Source organism: Babylonia areolata, chromosome 1 (assembly GCF_041734735.1).
Source record: "Babylonia areolata isolate BAREFJ2019XMU chromosome 1, ASM4173473v1, whole genome shotgun sequence".
NCBI lineage: Eukaryota > Metazoa > Mollusca > Gastropoda > Neogastropoda > Buccinidae > Babylonia > Babylonia areolata.
In genome coordinates, this window is record NC_134876.1 from 73,416,718 (window position 1) to 73,431,717 (window position 15,000).

The 15,000-nt window shown below is 41.5% G+C and overlaps 1 protein-coding gene across 10 annotated transcripts in view; it reads right to left on the bottom strand.

Moving 5' to 3' along the window:
• Nucleotides 1-15,000, bottom strand: part of LOC143287281 (uncharacterized) — a 224,924-nt gene that overhangs the window by 183,793 nt on the left and 26,131 nt on the right. For all 10 annotated transcript variants that reach the window (XM_076595285.1, XM_076595233.1, XM_076595278.1 and 7 more), the window contains exons 2-4: nt 4,270-4,353; nt 2,691-2,738; nt 2,033-2,403 (exon numbers count right to left, since the gene is read on the bottom strand). In XM_076595285.1, the coding sequence (XP_076451400.1) occupies nt 2,033-2,403; nt 2,691-2,738; nt 4,270-4,342 (492 nt within the window). In that variant the 5' untranslated portion in view covers nt 4,343-4,353. The remainder of the gene's footprint in view (nt 1-2,032; nt 2,404-2,690; nt 2,739-4,269; nt 4,354-15,000) is intronic.

Consider the following 15,000-nt stretch of genomic DNA (forward strand, 5'->3'; position numbering starts at 1 on the left):
CTTTCCCTGTTTAATTTCGCTGTGAAGTGCAGGGTACTGAGGCGGTCAAACCAATTTAAAAAAAAAAATGTAATAGCAAAGGAAGAAGAAGAAAAATCACATTGAAATTTCATTTATGCTAGCCTTGTAGAATTCTGAAGGGATGGGTAGAAGAAGAAGTAGAAGAAGAAGAAGTAGAAGAAGAAGAGAAAGAGCATCAACGCACAGTATATGTGCACTTCTCTTTCATTCCTTTTTTATATGTAATTTTATTTCTTATTAAAAGAAAAAAGACCAAAGCGCAAGTTAAGATATCAAGATAAGGCTAACGGCGGGCGGATGCAGTGGGAGTGATTTCCCACGACGTAATGGTTTGTGGAAAAACAATTTTCCTTACCACAGCGGGACGGCAGTGATGAAGAAAATCACATCAGCATACCACTAAAATCTCGTTCGTTCCTGGTCCCTTCTGCGATTGTGGCGCTAAACTGTTTCCTAAAATACATCTCCAGGCTTTCCGGTCTTCCAGTCTCCTTTACGGGCACAGGGCGAGAAATGGCAATGTGTTTATTGTTTTGCTTTTAAACCTGCAGTGTTCTTTATTTATGAGGACAAAAGAAAAAAAAGGAGGGGTGGGGAAATCTGATGATCCTGCGCTTGCGAAGTTCCAACAACAAAGACGACGATAGTTTAAAAGAACAACAAAAAACAACACAAACACGCTTCCAAATATACAGACAGACACGCACACACACACACCCATCCCTCACTTCATGCTTATGTGTGTATGTACGCGCATGCGTACATGTGTACGTGTGGGGGTGGGGGTGGGGGGGGGGGTGCGGGAGGCGGGGTGCGTATGCGTTGGGAGGTGGGGGGGGGGGAAGGGGGAATGGTTTGTGGCTGGGTGATTCTGTGATAGAACAGGAAAAAATGTTCCCGAGTTAGTTTTCTGTGGACGTTTACATCTGTGTGTGAATCAGGAGTATGTGAATGTTGAGTGATAGCAATCTTATTCACGCCGCACCTGTTCTCTTCGATCGTATTGCTTTTTATCTTGATCATGTTGTGTTATCTGTTTCTTTTCTTTGAAGTCTGTTACGCCGTTATCTCTTCCGCCCCTTCATTTTCTCCTTTTCCGTGCCCACGTTTACCGGTCTGCACTTGTGCGCATGTGATAATATTACCCTCCACTTTTTATGCCTGACAAAGTGCAGTCACTTCATTCCCTTGTGATTGACTACTTTCCAGACCAAGGCTGTTTCCCTTCCCTATAAAATGGAGTTATTCCCCTTCTTCCTCTGTGTGTATCTGTGTTTGACCTGTTGCAAGATCGTTATGACCAAATGATCTAAAGAGCAAATGATTTTTTTTTTTTTTTTTGCTCTTTCCCCTTCTCCCTGTCTTTATCATTCTTACCTGAAAAATTCTCTCTCTCTCTCTCTGTGCGTGTATGCGTGTGCGCATGTGCCAGCGTGCTTGTATATGTCTTTGCGTGCGTACCTACTTGTGTGTGTGCGTGCATCCTTTGTGTGTGTGTGTGTGTGTGTGTGTGTGTGTGTTGCTGTTCACTTGTGTGTGTGTGTGTGTGTGTGTGTGTGTGTGTGTGTGGTGTGTGTGTGAGTTGTCATTACGCTCCTTCCTCATCAACCTTCACCCCTCGCAACCCCTACCCTCATCAGATTCACCCCCTTTCAGCCCGTCTTTGCGATTTCGTCGGAATGTTCTTTTAATGTCTACCTTCAATCCCTTTTTCTTTTGTTTCTTTCTTTCATTTTCCCCCTTTCCTTTATTAATATTTCAAGGCAGCAATATCAGTTTTAACGGACAGACAGAACTATGTTTTATGCAGCTTTGATTCAGCGTTGCCTCAGATGGGCATTACCAGGGGGAAAAAGATAGAGAACTGTGGAAGAGGGAGATGAAAACATCAGTTAAGACACCGGAACGAAATCAGCTGGCTCGACGAAGACCAGACTAAAACGACTGGAGAAGATTTTGTTGGCGATCGGCTGCCAGAGTGAAGAGGATTAAGTAAGTAATTCAATGTTACCTCATTGGCTCTGAGCACGGAGTTTCCGGAGGTGAGTAGCAGAGCCATATTGGGCACGTCCTGGCGGTCCCCTGAGGCCGTGGTGAACAGCTGCCTCATGGCCTGCAGACCTCCTGCCGTGTCGCGCTCCCCGGGCTGGTACTTCAGCGAGTTGATGGCCGACACCAGGTCCACTGTCCGAGAGAATTCGGACAGCTCTATCCGGCGGTTGACCCCAGAGCTGTAGGTGATGAGACCGATTCGAACGAGGCCGTTGTCCGGATTGGCGAAGCGGACCATGTCGCTGGCGACCTTCTTCAGGGCTTGGAAAGCTGTCTCGTTCTCAGAGGAGTCTAGTACCAGGATGAGATCCATTTTCTGGTTTTCGCAGTCTGTCACAAAGGTACGCAACACGTTCTGGATGAAAGCTTCGTGAGGGTGATAAATGTATAATACATGTTGTACACGATGACTATCTAGAATCATGTTGGTTAACCACCAGCAGTTATCAAAGAATAATAACGAAAACAGTGTGACTCCTGTATTCTTGGCACTTAGAATCACGTCCTAGCCATTCACAATAAAGAAATAAACTAATAGAAACAGCCATTCTAAGGATGTGCATAAACCTTTTATTTGTGTTTGAGTACAACTCTTTCTGCACAGAAATGGAACTTACCGGTCATGGAGAAGCCACCCTCTTCTGGGTAGATCTGAGCAGGTAAATCTGAAAAGAAAAGAACAACTGTATACATCGTTCCAACCAATTCCACGCACAGACGGGTGGAACTGTGTATGAACGGACGGATGCAGTCTAGACGGGTGGAAGGATAACTCCTTTGCTTTAGAGAAATATCAATAATAATTTTTAAAAAAGAAGATTTGTACAGGCCTCTCTCTCTCTATCTCCCTCTCTTTCACTGTGTGTGTGTGTGTGTGTGAGTGTGTGTGTTGTGTGGTGTGGTGTGGTGTGGTGTGGTGTGTGTGTGTCTGTGTGTCTGTGCGTCTGTCTGTGTATGTCTGTGTGTGTCTATATCTGTGCGTGTGTGCGTGCTTGCGTGCGATAACATACGCGCGCGTGCACGTGTGTGTGTGTATGGTGTATGAGGGTGTGTGTGTGTGTGTGTGTGTGTGTGTGTCTGTATCTGTGTGTGTGTGTCCAAAAATAAACAGAATCAATGTCGAGTGGTGGCCTAGTGGTAATGTGTCCGCCTAGAAAAAATCCACTTGCCTACAGACAACAACAACAACAACAAGAGAGGCAAAGCCTTCAAGACTCACTTGTGATACACTTAAAAAAAATCCAAGCTTTTTATGTATTGAGTATAATTTCAAAATGTAATGTTTAAGATGAGAAAGATCAGTTTAAAGCAAATTAACTCCCCTAGCATTAGTTACAGAGTAATTTCCCTTTTTTACTATCTGCACCAAAACGTTTGCAAAATAAATAAAACTTCCATGCTTAGCAAAAGAAGTTCCTGTTTGAACAAAAAATGATAATAATGACTGCTCTAGTTGTTGGGTCAGAATATCAGATCGAAGTGCCAAGTTTAGAGAATACAAAAAATATAAATATAACAGTAAATGCAGTTTGCATATAATTAGGCTTCATTTTTTATTTTTTTTGTGCCCATCCCAGAGGTGCAATATTGTTTTAAACAAGATGACTGGAAAGAACTGAATTTTTCCTATTTTTATGCCAAATTTGGTGTCAACTGACAAAGTAGTTGCAGAGAAAATGTCAATGTTAAAGTTTACCACGGACACACGGACACACACACACACACACACACACACAGACAACCGAACACCGGGTTAAAACATAGACTCACTTTGTTTACACAAGTGAGTCAAAAATGGTGTTGGTAGCGCTGTATTGTGGCGATGTGCTCTTTTCGGGGAGAGCCGCCTAAATTTCTCATTCAGAGAAATCTGATGTGACAACAACAACAACAACAAAAAAGGATAATAATACAATGCATTGCAAACTGTCTCTCGATTAGGTCTTTTTGAATATCAAACAGACAAATGTCGACACGAAACTAAGCTACAGATACATCTTTCAGTCTACATAATTTTGTTCACGAATCCAGCATCAAAAGAACAGAAACCTCTTTTCGGTTCTCCTTCAAACTGAACATCACCACTTTTTTGCCGAAACCTCTTTTCGGTTCTCCTTCAAACTGAACATCACCACTTTTTGCCTGTCCACGAACACAACAAACAAACGGACCAAGTCCTGTCGTACAGTTACTCACCACCTTGAGCACTGGTGACGTAGAGAAAACTGACCGTGACCAGCACGGCCAGCAGATGACGTCCGGACGCCATCGTCTTCTGATCTGAAATATATTCATGACATTTTCTGAAAGGATTCTGTGCACACACACACACACTCTCTCTCTCTCTTCTTCTTCTTCTCACACACACACACACACACACACACTATTCTTTCTCTCTTGAATGAAAGAGAGATACAGACTGACAGACAGAGACAGACAAGCAGACACAGGCACTTAGATTCCTAAAAGCATTTTCATGCTTCATGTCTTGTTTCCATATTTCCTGTTGCTCTGTAATGCTGGAACGTTAAGACCATTGTCCCTTTCTCGTTTCCGTAGACAGGAACGAAATATTTCAATGTGTGTGTGTGTGTGTGTGTGTGTGTGTGTGTGCACGCGCGCGCGCGTGTGTTAATAGGGCTTCCACTTTTGATTTAACTCAAAAGGCTGATTCACTCTTAGGTGTCTTTGCCACAAGGTATTCGTTTGGACAAATAAAGGGTAGTTGCTCCACTTCAGTTTCCGAGTTAATCCATTCTGGTCAGACAATCAGATGCTGCACACTGGTTTGGAGACACTTCCACAAACCTCCGCAACTGTTATCGCCTCATCGATACGTACACTGTTTTGAGGTTTAGTTTATGAATTTGTGAAAACCCTAGCAGCATGCTGTTTATGCATTTTGTTACAGCATGATGTTCACGTTGTCTAATTTTGAAGATAAAGGATAAAACAGTCATTAAGTTAGATAAGTGAAATGTACATTTACTTCTTACCTTTAACCCAACAAATTACGGTTTTAATCTGCATACAAAGTCTTTTATTAACATGTCTTGATACTAATATGGAAATGTAAGAAGTTTTTTGCTCAAATTTTAGGCATAAACTTCTCTTCCATTCTGTCCATGTAGCAACAAAAAAGCTTGAGAGAGAAAGAGAAAGAGAGATGCAGAGAGAGAGAGAGAGAGAGATATGCAGACAGAGAGAGAGGACTGGCACTTTGAGTGAGGGAGATAATTTGAGCAACAACGTCAGTGCATGGCGGGTTTTTTTCCCTTCCGTTTCACATGTTAGTTTTCTAATTTCAATAAAACACCTCCAATTTTATTGTCTTCGTATGATCTATATTCTCGCCACTGCTTCCATTTTACATCTATATATAAACAGCTAACAATGAACTATGTAAACACTTCATTCCTTTTTCTCATGCATACAGTACTGTTTTTACCGAGTCAAGTGATATGTTATTGGATGAAAATGATAACCCAGTTTGTAACTGAAGTGATTTCCCAAATGGCACTCTTTACAACATGCAACGGACACTCTTTGGCACTGAATCTCTCTTCATACCAGAAATAAACAACCGATTAAAAATATCGGAAGACAAATCTTGAATGTGCGCACAACGAATTACGAGGTTTACAGAACGATGGCTGACACACTCAATGCAAAGCTGAAATGTACAGTGGAGTGCACAGGCTGCTTGTATGAACGACACGGTATTATGACAAAGAGAGAGGCTGTGTTAATGTGCATGTGTGTGTGTGTGTGGAGAAACAGACAGACAGACAGAATCTGAGTTCTTAACGAGTCTGTAATTAACCACCCGGGCTCAAATCGATATACTCGTTTATCAAGCGTGCTTTGAAAAACACAGAGATATATCTAACAAATATTTGTTTATGGAAAGGGGAACCTCTATTGTGAGAACAAACACACAATACGGAATTTTGGCAAAGACAACTCTTGTTACCGTGGTTTCTTTTACGTACACGAGACTCAGTTTGTTGTCTGAAAGACGAGTCCCAGTCATCCACCCACGGTTAGATAAAACGAAAGAAAAAAGATGATGAGAGAGAGAGAGAGGCTGTGAAACACACTTGAAGACAAGGTATTTGCTACCATGACTCAGTATGTTTGATCTTCGTAATACCCAAGTATTTCTCTCCAGAAACACTTATAATGATCAGCTCTTCTTTGATCCGGAACGCCGCTGGAAGAGACGAGGGAGGGGGTGAGATTGGGAATGAAGGGTTTAGGAAAGAACAGAGAAAGATAGAGGAATGAGAGACAGATAAACACACACACACACACACACACACACACACGTGTGCACGATGCACAGGGTAGCAGTGGCAGGCAATATCTGTATCCTACAAAACACATCGGGTGCCAAAGTTAATAGTGTGAAGGTCAAATCAACGTGGCACGAGAAAGAAAGTAAGTTGGCAGAAGAAAGAGTGCCAATCTGCAGGCAGAGCTGGTAGGTCTTCAGCAGTGTATTTCCCTTTCGCTTCTGGTTCCTCCAAAAAGAACATCATTGAGACTAATTAGAGGGTGCTCGGTAGAAGAGCATCTTTGATGTTTGTTGGGAAAATATATACATACCTTCTGTTTTCCCATAACTACCCATCACCCCTCAGTCCCCTGATTCCCTTTCCCCCTTAAAAAAGGTTAGCTATGCCGAATGCACTGTAACAACACCTGAATTCATTTTTCTTCGTTTGTTTATTGGTAAGAAACGTGCTGAGAGAATGAGAGACAGCAAGCGAGAAAAAGGATACATATTTTTATCTTCATATGATTATGTAAGACAGACAGACAGTCACAGACAGACAGACAGAGAGAGAGAGAGAGAGAGAGAGAGAGAGAGTTGTTTGCAAACAGCAGTTCGCCTGATCTCTTTGGCATATCTGGTACCAGACGCAGTGCGGGCGACTGTAAATTCTATTACATTGTTTCATGCTCGCGTACACCGCTGTCAGTGATAAGCAAGCAAACAGTTACGTAAGTGACCAGTCAGTGAATAAGTAAATAAATACGTACAAGCTGTCTTCCGCTCTATGTCTCTGTCTGTTCCTCTATTTCTTGCTCCCCCCCCCCTCCGCCTCCCCCTCCCCCAAACAAACACAAACACATACAAACAGTGAAGGAAACATTGTATGTATATATTCAACCAATCAATGCATGTATATATTCAGTCAATCAATCAGTGAACCATGGAATCACTACCAAGCAGTCAACAACCAAAAACATAACTGCTTGACTCAACCACTCACCACTCACTCAAACACACATGAATATTTTCACACTGCTTCAACTGAAGCTGTCGGGATTTCGACCGAGCATGCATCTGTCACAAACACGTGCATAATTCACTCGCTAACTATTTGAGGTGAGTGAGTGGTGACATTGTAAGTAGCTGAATGGTAACTATACATTACTCAATATTAATGTTTTCATGACATATATTCCAATTTGATCCCCCCCTCTCTCTCTCTCTTGGGAGGTGGGGGGTGAATGAAAAGGGAGGGCTTTGCGCGCAACAGGGGTTTTTGGTGACGTCTATGGTATTCTCATACACTCAGGCCACCCAGAGCGAGAGACGGGGTAGTGAAGGAGAAAAAAGAGTTTGGGTGTGAGGGTGTGAGAGAACTGAGAGGATGAAGCCAGCAAAAAATGAAGAGGAAAAGGGGATAGAGAGATGGGAGAGACAGATGGGAGAGAGAGAGAGAGAGAGAGAGAGAGAGAGAGAGAGAGAGAGAGAGAGAGAGAGAGAGAGAGAGAGAGAGAAACAGTTTATTACCGAAGGAAAAATATTTAGGCATAGACAAGTCTTCCAGTCTGTCTAAGTAGCACAACAATAATGATAATGAATCGTAACTATAATCATAATGAAGATGGCGAAAAGGACAAACATGAAAAGGGAAAAAAAATATGACAAATGTAAACAAATATGACAGAGAGGGGAGAGAGAGAGAGAGAGAGAGAGAGAGAGAGAGCAAATGGGTTTACTCTTAGTGAAAATAAATACAAGGGAAGGGAAGTGAGTCAGTATGGATACGTATTCCTTTTTTGTGGGGGAGGGTGAGAGGGTAGTGGTGAAGAGTTTGCCTTTTTTGTAGTACGAGGGGTTAAAAGGGGGCGGTGGGGGTGCTCGGAGTTTGCCACTTACTGTTTTTATGTTTTGTTTTTTGTTTGTTTTGTGTTTGGGGGAATTGCAGAGTGGGGGTGCGGGGGAGCGAGAGGGGTATTTATTTTTACCACTTTTTCAGCCCTTTATCTTTATTTTTATTCTTCATTTTCTTTTCCACTTCCACGGTATGGTATCTATGACATTTCTGGAGTTTAATGTGAGACTTATTTACTGTGTATTCGTAGTTGTATATATTTGAATTGTAACTCACGTAAATAAAAGATGCACAAGCATCTAGTCCTTCAGCTGGTCGGAAACGATAAAAATTAATGATTACCTTTGAAAAGAACTCTGAGCCCCCAATGTGATATTCACACACTTAATCATTTTCTTAAATCCGAACTATAAACCTTATCTAATTTACCATCCTCCCTGAAAATAGGGCTATTCAGAATTTTTAAACCACAGTTGCTTTTTAAATTTGTATTTTATTTTATATATAATATAGCTAAAGTAAGCCTAAACAAATTCATGTTATAAAAATGTGCATGACAAATTCACAAAATTCTTTCAGACATACCTCACACTCAACTGGATATTTTATTGCGAATTCATTCAGAAAACTTTCGTTTTGACCGTTATCATTTTCAGTCGCATATGTCAGCTAAACTGTTTAATCTACAACACTCAACATTTCACGACTTTTCGATCAGAGGTTTTCACACACACACACACACACACACACACACACACACACACACACACACACACACTCACTCACTCACTCACTCACTTACTCACATACTTACTTCTCCTCACCCATTCCCAAACTCTGACAAGAAGAACAGCTGGAGTTGGAGGACAAGGACGCGAGGCGAGGAAACAAAAATAAGATTCAGAAGAACGCGGGAAGTTGGAACTCCCTCAGTCCCAAGGGAGACAACCTATGGTGAATTAAACATTCCTGTCGTTAGACGTACATGCTGCATGTGCCATTTACCACTGCTTTCATCACATTCCAGATTTTTGTACGCCGGTAACTGGCAGCTAGCACAAACAACAGCAACACACATCTTCTCTTCCCTATCAAACAGTATACAGACTGCTATGGGTATATGGATGCCAACATAATCAAAAATACCGCTGAGTACACGCACAAATATACACAGGCGGGTACAGGGTTTGCATTGTACGTCTCTGTGTCTGTTTGTCACCGACTACGTTGCAAAAACACATTCCTAAAGAAATCAAGCTCAGATTTGGCTCACTGACCTGTTCTTGTGTTTTCTTCAGAGAACGGGTCCGTTTCTTTTCTTTCTTTCTTTCTTTCTTTCTTTCTTTTTCTTTTTTAACCCTTTCACCGCCAAGCTCGCATTTATGCACAAGCGTGGTAGAGGACCCATGTCACTGAAAGGTGACCATTCATTGGTCTGTTATCCATGAACATACTGCTCTTAATGGTCGGTGATAGGATAGGCCATATTTTCTATACATTGCAGAGGGAATCCCCAGCTATTCTTAGCTACTGTCTTTTCTGTGTTTATACCACAAGGGAATTTTGTACTCTAAATTGACTGGCGGCGAAAGGGTTAAAGTAACTACTGCTGATTAAAATTTCCAAGCGCTATACCGTTCAAATAAGCTACATACATGAACCGCGACTGTTTTAATCGTAATTGGTATCACAGAGAGACAGACAGACAGAAATTCAGACAGAGACAAAGAAACTAGCGTGATAGAGACAGATACACAGACAGAGAGAGACAGAGAAACATAAAGACAGAGAGAGACGGGATGTGAGGGATGGGGACGTGAGGAATCGAGGGTCAGAGGAAAGAATTGTTCGTTTGCTGTGACAGAAAAGCCGGGTGGTCCGAGCATTTGATCTTTGGTAGCGGCTGGTGTGTGTGTGTGTGTGTGTGTGTGTGTGTGTGTTTGCGTGTGTGTGTGTGTTTGTGTGTCTGTGTGTTACTACAAAGCTCTTGCTGTTTTTCACTAAAAAAAAAAAAAAAAATAAAAAGACGTCTTTATTTTGTAAAATCATGTCTAGTTTTTACACACTCCCCTGCCCCCGTCCTCACTATAAAAAAAAAGAAAGAAACACCCAGTAACCAACACCAACCATATGGTTACAGTGCACCAAGGATCGATCTTTTTAAATCTAGTCTATCTTATTCAAGGGGTTGCCTGTTGATTGAAATACTATAATGTTTTTAAAGTTAACCACCTTAAAAGTATCCCTGTTTTAAAGAACACATATTGCGCATATCCAATGAAAAATCTGTCATTGTGCTATACCATCGTTATCTACAATACTATTGATCGTTAATATGTTTATGCATCTCTCCTCATCTGTCAGTCTCTCTTAATGTCTGTCACTCTGTGTCTGTCTATCTATCAGCCTGTCTGTCTCTTTCATTCTCCCATACCTTCTTTATCCGTTACCTGTCTCTCATCTTGCCTTCTCCACATCTCACCTCTCGTCCCTATCCATCTTTATCCGCGTCACTGTATCTTACATGATTTGTACTTAGTGTTTTGTGCATGCACATGCAATTTTGATAATGTTACATTGTGAATGTTTAGTCTTTCTCTTTATTATTTAACTGATTAATTGAGAAATCAATCTATTTATTTCATCTTTTATTTTCTTTGCCCAGAGGGCCGGATGTAAAAAAAAGCATGCTTATTCCTTAACCTTCTTGAAAAAAAAATTCGTTTGTTCATTCGTTCATTTTTACCTTCGCTCGTTGGTTTTCTCTCTCTCTCTCTCTCTCTCTCTCTCTCTCTCTCTCTCTTAGGTCGATCTGCAGACTCACATTGTCTGCATCTATGACTTCTCTCTTTCTTTTAGGTCGATCTGCAGACTCACGCTGTCTGCATCTATGACTTTGTGCACAATTTTCTTTCATGCATGTATGTGCGTGCGTGCACCTGTGCGTGCGTGCATGCGCGCGCGCGCGTGTGTGTGTGTGTGTGTGTGTGTGTGTGTGTCCGTGCACCTGTGCGTGCGTGTGTGTGTGTGTGTGTGCGTGTGTGTGTGCAGAGAGCACACCAGCTGCTGCCAAAAGTCGAGTGCTCTAACCACTCAGCTTCTTTAGTTGCACCAGCAAACAACCTGCCCAAGTCATTTTCTATCGAAAAGCTGACAACGACATGCACTTGATGTATGAGCGTGGTTGCGTGAGTGCACCGGAACATGTAACAATCTCTCTTGAGAAGGCGTGTATTGTGTATGTATGCGTGCGTGCCTGTGTGTGTTTCCTTTAAACAAAGCTTCAGCTTTCTTTGTGGAGATGGGTGCAGCGAGATGGGTGGTAATGTCTTGTTTGTCTGTTGTGTCTGTGAACATTAAAGTATGATCAGATTCCCTGACTGCTAGACACTGTCCTGCCTGGAGACACGTGCAGACGTTGCGATAGCAATGGTGATAAACAGAAAGGTGTCTCAGTTTCAATAAATAACAAGCATACTTACTTTCTGTGCTGTGCATAAATTGCATTTATAGCAATGAAGTGCAGAAAATTGGCCCTAAACGACTGTGAGAAAGCTTTTTTCCCCATTTGCTCAGCTGACGTGACCATTAAAACTATTATCAAACGTTGAATTCTAACACTTCAGTCAACATTTAGGCATAATACACATGTGCCTGTCACAAGACTTGATTCACTATTTCCAGTTTTCTACTTGCTGTCACATATTTCTCTACGTCTAGGATCTTTCTTGCGCATATCGCTTCTTTCGATGCAAAGGTTGCGATTGAAAATTAAAAATCATCAAATGCCCGAAACATATACTATGTACAGAGCAATTTAATATCACACACACACACACACACACACACACACACACAATCACACACGTGTGCATGCGCGCATGTATATATATATCCCATGTCCAAGAATGGGACATGACTTTCATGGAATTACCACGACCTTCCGGCAAGCCTGTGTACTATAGCAACTGCTGGCACGATGTGCGATCATCTGGCTTTAACGTGGGGAAACAGCCCAAAATAAAAACAAGTGGAATGCACGCCATGGTAATAAATAGCAGGCAAGAGGAATGTAGAAGAGTTGGTACAAAAAGGTGACATATCTATCCGCCGTTATCATTCTCAGTTATTCATTTCATGTTCTTAGTCATCTCTGCTATCATATAAACAGTGGTGACGCCGGCTGAACTGAGACTGGTGTTCTTAAAAAAGAATTAGCATGAAAAGGAGCATAACACTGGGGATTGCGTGCGCTCCGTTGTGCGTTCCTAATTCACGATCCATGGGATACGGATTACGGGCACATTCATATTGGATATGCAAAAACAACGTCGAACGCGATGCTTATCCACCCGTGCGCGCTAATGGGATCCATTTTAGAATAAGTCATATCAGGTTCAGATACAAGTAACCTTGGGACTTTAAAAATTACCTCAAAATGGGAAAAGGCTTCAAACCTAAACAGCGATAGAAACAAATTATCTGCATTGAATACGCAAAAACAACCTCCACGGACACAAATGTAAAACAGAGATAGACAAAGAGAAAGCGAAAGAGAATGTACACTGCAGTTCAATATCAAATGACAGAGAAATGGCAGACAGACAGATAGGAAGAAAGATAAAGAGGCAGACTAACTGATAAATTGCTTGATTGCTGGATATGGAACAGCGCCTATCCTGGGTCAGAAACCAAGCTAAAAGAGCTGTACAAGTACAGAGTTATTTGCACAATATGATGTTTACCCAGGTAGGTCCGACTGAGAGCTACCTGCTGGCCCTCATCATTCATTTCCTGCGTCATTCAGTCAGTCTTCAGTCACACACACACAAACACACACACACAAACACGCACGCACAACACACAGACACAGACACAGACACAGACACACACACACACACATGTATATTTGAGTAAGTTTTCACTGCGAAATTTTACAAGGAACAAATTTATTGTTGCCATTAATTCTTTTTTGTGCGTTAAGTGCACACCACACACGCGACTTCGAATTCTCGTCTCATCCGAATGACTAGTGCCCAGACCATAACTTAAGATCTAGTTGTGGGGGGGAGGGAGGGGGGAGGGGTTGATCCCCGAAGGTCAGAATCTCTCGCTCTTAGGCAGGGGCTTTACCACTGGGATACCACTCTAAAGAGACAGAGAGAGACAGAAAGCGGGAATGCAACTGCAGTCAACGACGTGATAACAATCTAAACAAAATGTTATTGCTTGGAAACACACAGCTAGCGGTCATTCGACTTCTTCGTCTCTTTCCTTTCCTCACTCCCTGTATGCCCCAGTTACAGGTCGTCTCCACTTCAGATGGAGTGGTACGAAGCGGAGACGGTGATTACACAATGACCTATTCATGTGATCCTACGAGGACAGGAAGATGAGGGCGTGTCTCTGACCTCAGAATGACGTTTTTTTTCGCCAAGTGAGAGCACAATTCTCATTTGCTCCTTCTCCCTTCAACCTTATTCTCCCTCTTTCATTGTCTTCCTTCACCAGCTTCCTTTTGCACATTGTTAGTGGATTGTTCTTGCAATACGTCATATTCCTCCTACGCATGCACAAGCGCTCTCATGCAGAGAGATCCGGTCACATATTCAATATGTGTTTAGATATTTTGTGACACTCTGTGTGAGACACTGCTGTAGTATTGTCGAATTAATGATCTTAACTTAAAAAGATGATACAACTTTATTGTCTGCAGATGCGTGAACTTTGTCGTTTGGCTCAAGTATATGTAACATCAAACACACAAAGCACAATCACTTTAAGAACACGAACATTCATGATAACAAGCAACACAATAATCATAGCAGTAAAATTAATGTTGAAACTGAAATATAAGATAAGCTAAACACGTGTACAGCGCAATCACTCAAAACGTTTATGTAAATGATTATGTATTACAATAGCTTTATGCATACAATCAATGTAGACCATATAAGAAAACATGGCATATGATACATCCAATAAATGATAAAGATAAATAATGATTTACTCAAATACTCACACACACACACACACACACACACACACACACACACACAGAGAGAGAGAGAGAGAGAGAGAGAGAGAGAGAGAGAATCAGAATTCCTACCTCCAACACTCCCCTCCACACACATAAACATCAGGACACACTAGTGACGACAGTGCACCAGCCACTATAACAAAGCATATCATTAGGAAGATGTGAGCGCTGTCTGGAAATTCATTGAAATTTGTCTTCTGGCTCGTGTATTGTAAAATCAACCATATAACGAACAGTCTCTTTAAGAATATGAACATCAATTAAAATATATTTTATGCAACACAATAACCTACGTAATAAATCACTGTTGACTTGGAAAGATAATCATACAAACTTTATAGAAATAATAGTTCGAAACGTTATAACACTAACTACACATACATACGCACGCCCCCACCCTCCCCCTTTCGAGCTACGTCCCCACTCCACACACACACACCTGCCCTTCCATCGAAATTAAGAACTATAAATCCTCAGTTTGGCCCCTGTTAGGGTATGGCGGATAGAAAGTAGTGTTATTCATAACAGACGCCAAAATCAAAACAAACAGCAATTAAAACACGTGAAAATGGTGACAGAAACAGAGAAAACACAATAATCTTTCTCATTAAAAAAAAAAAAAAAAAATCTTCATTTTTAAGCAAACTCACACCAGTACTTTCAACATATTGCAGTTTGAAATAATCTTTTTCATTTCGAAAAAAAAAATCTTCTTTTTTAAGCAAACACACCAGTACTTTCAACATATTGCAATTT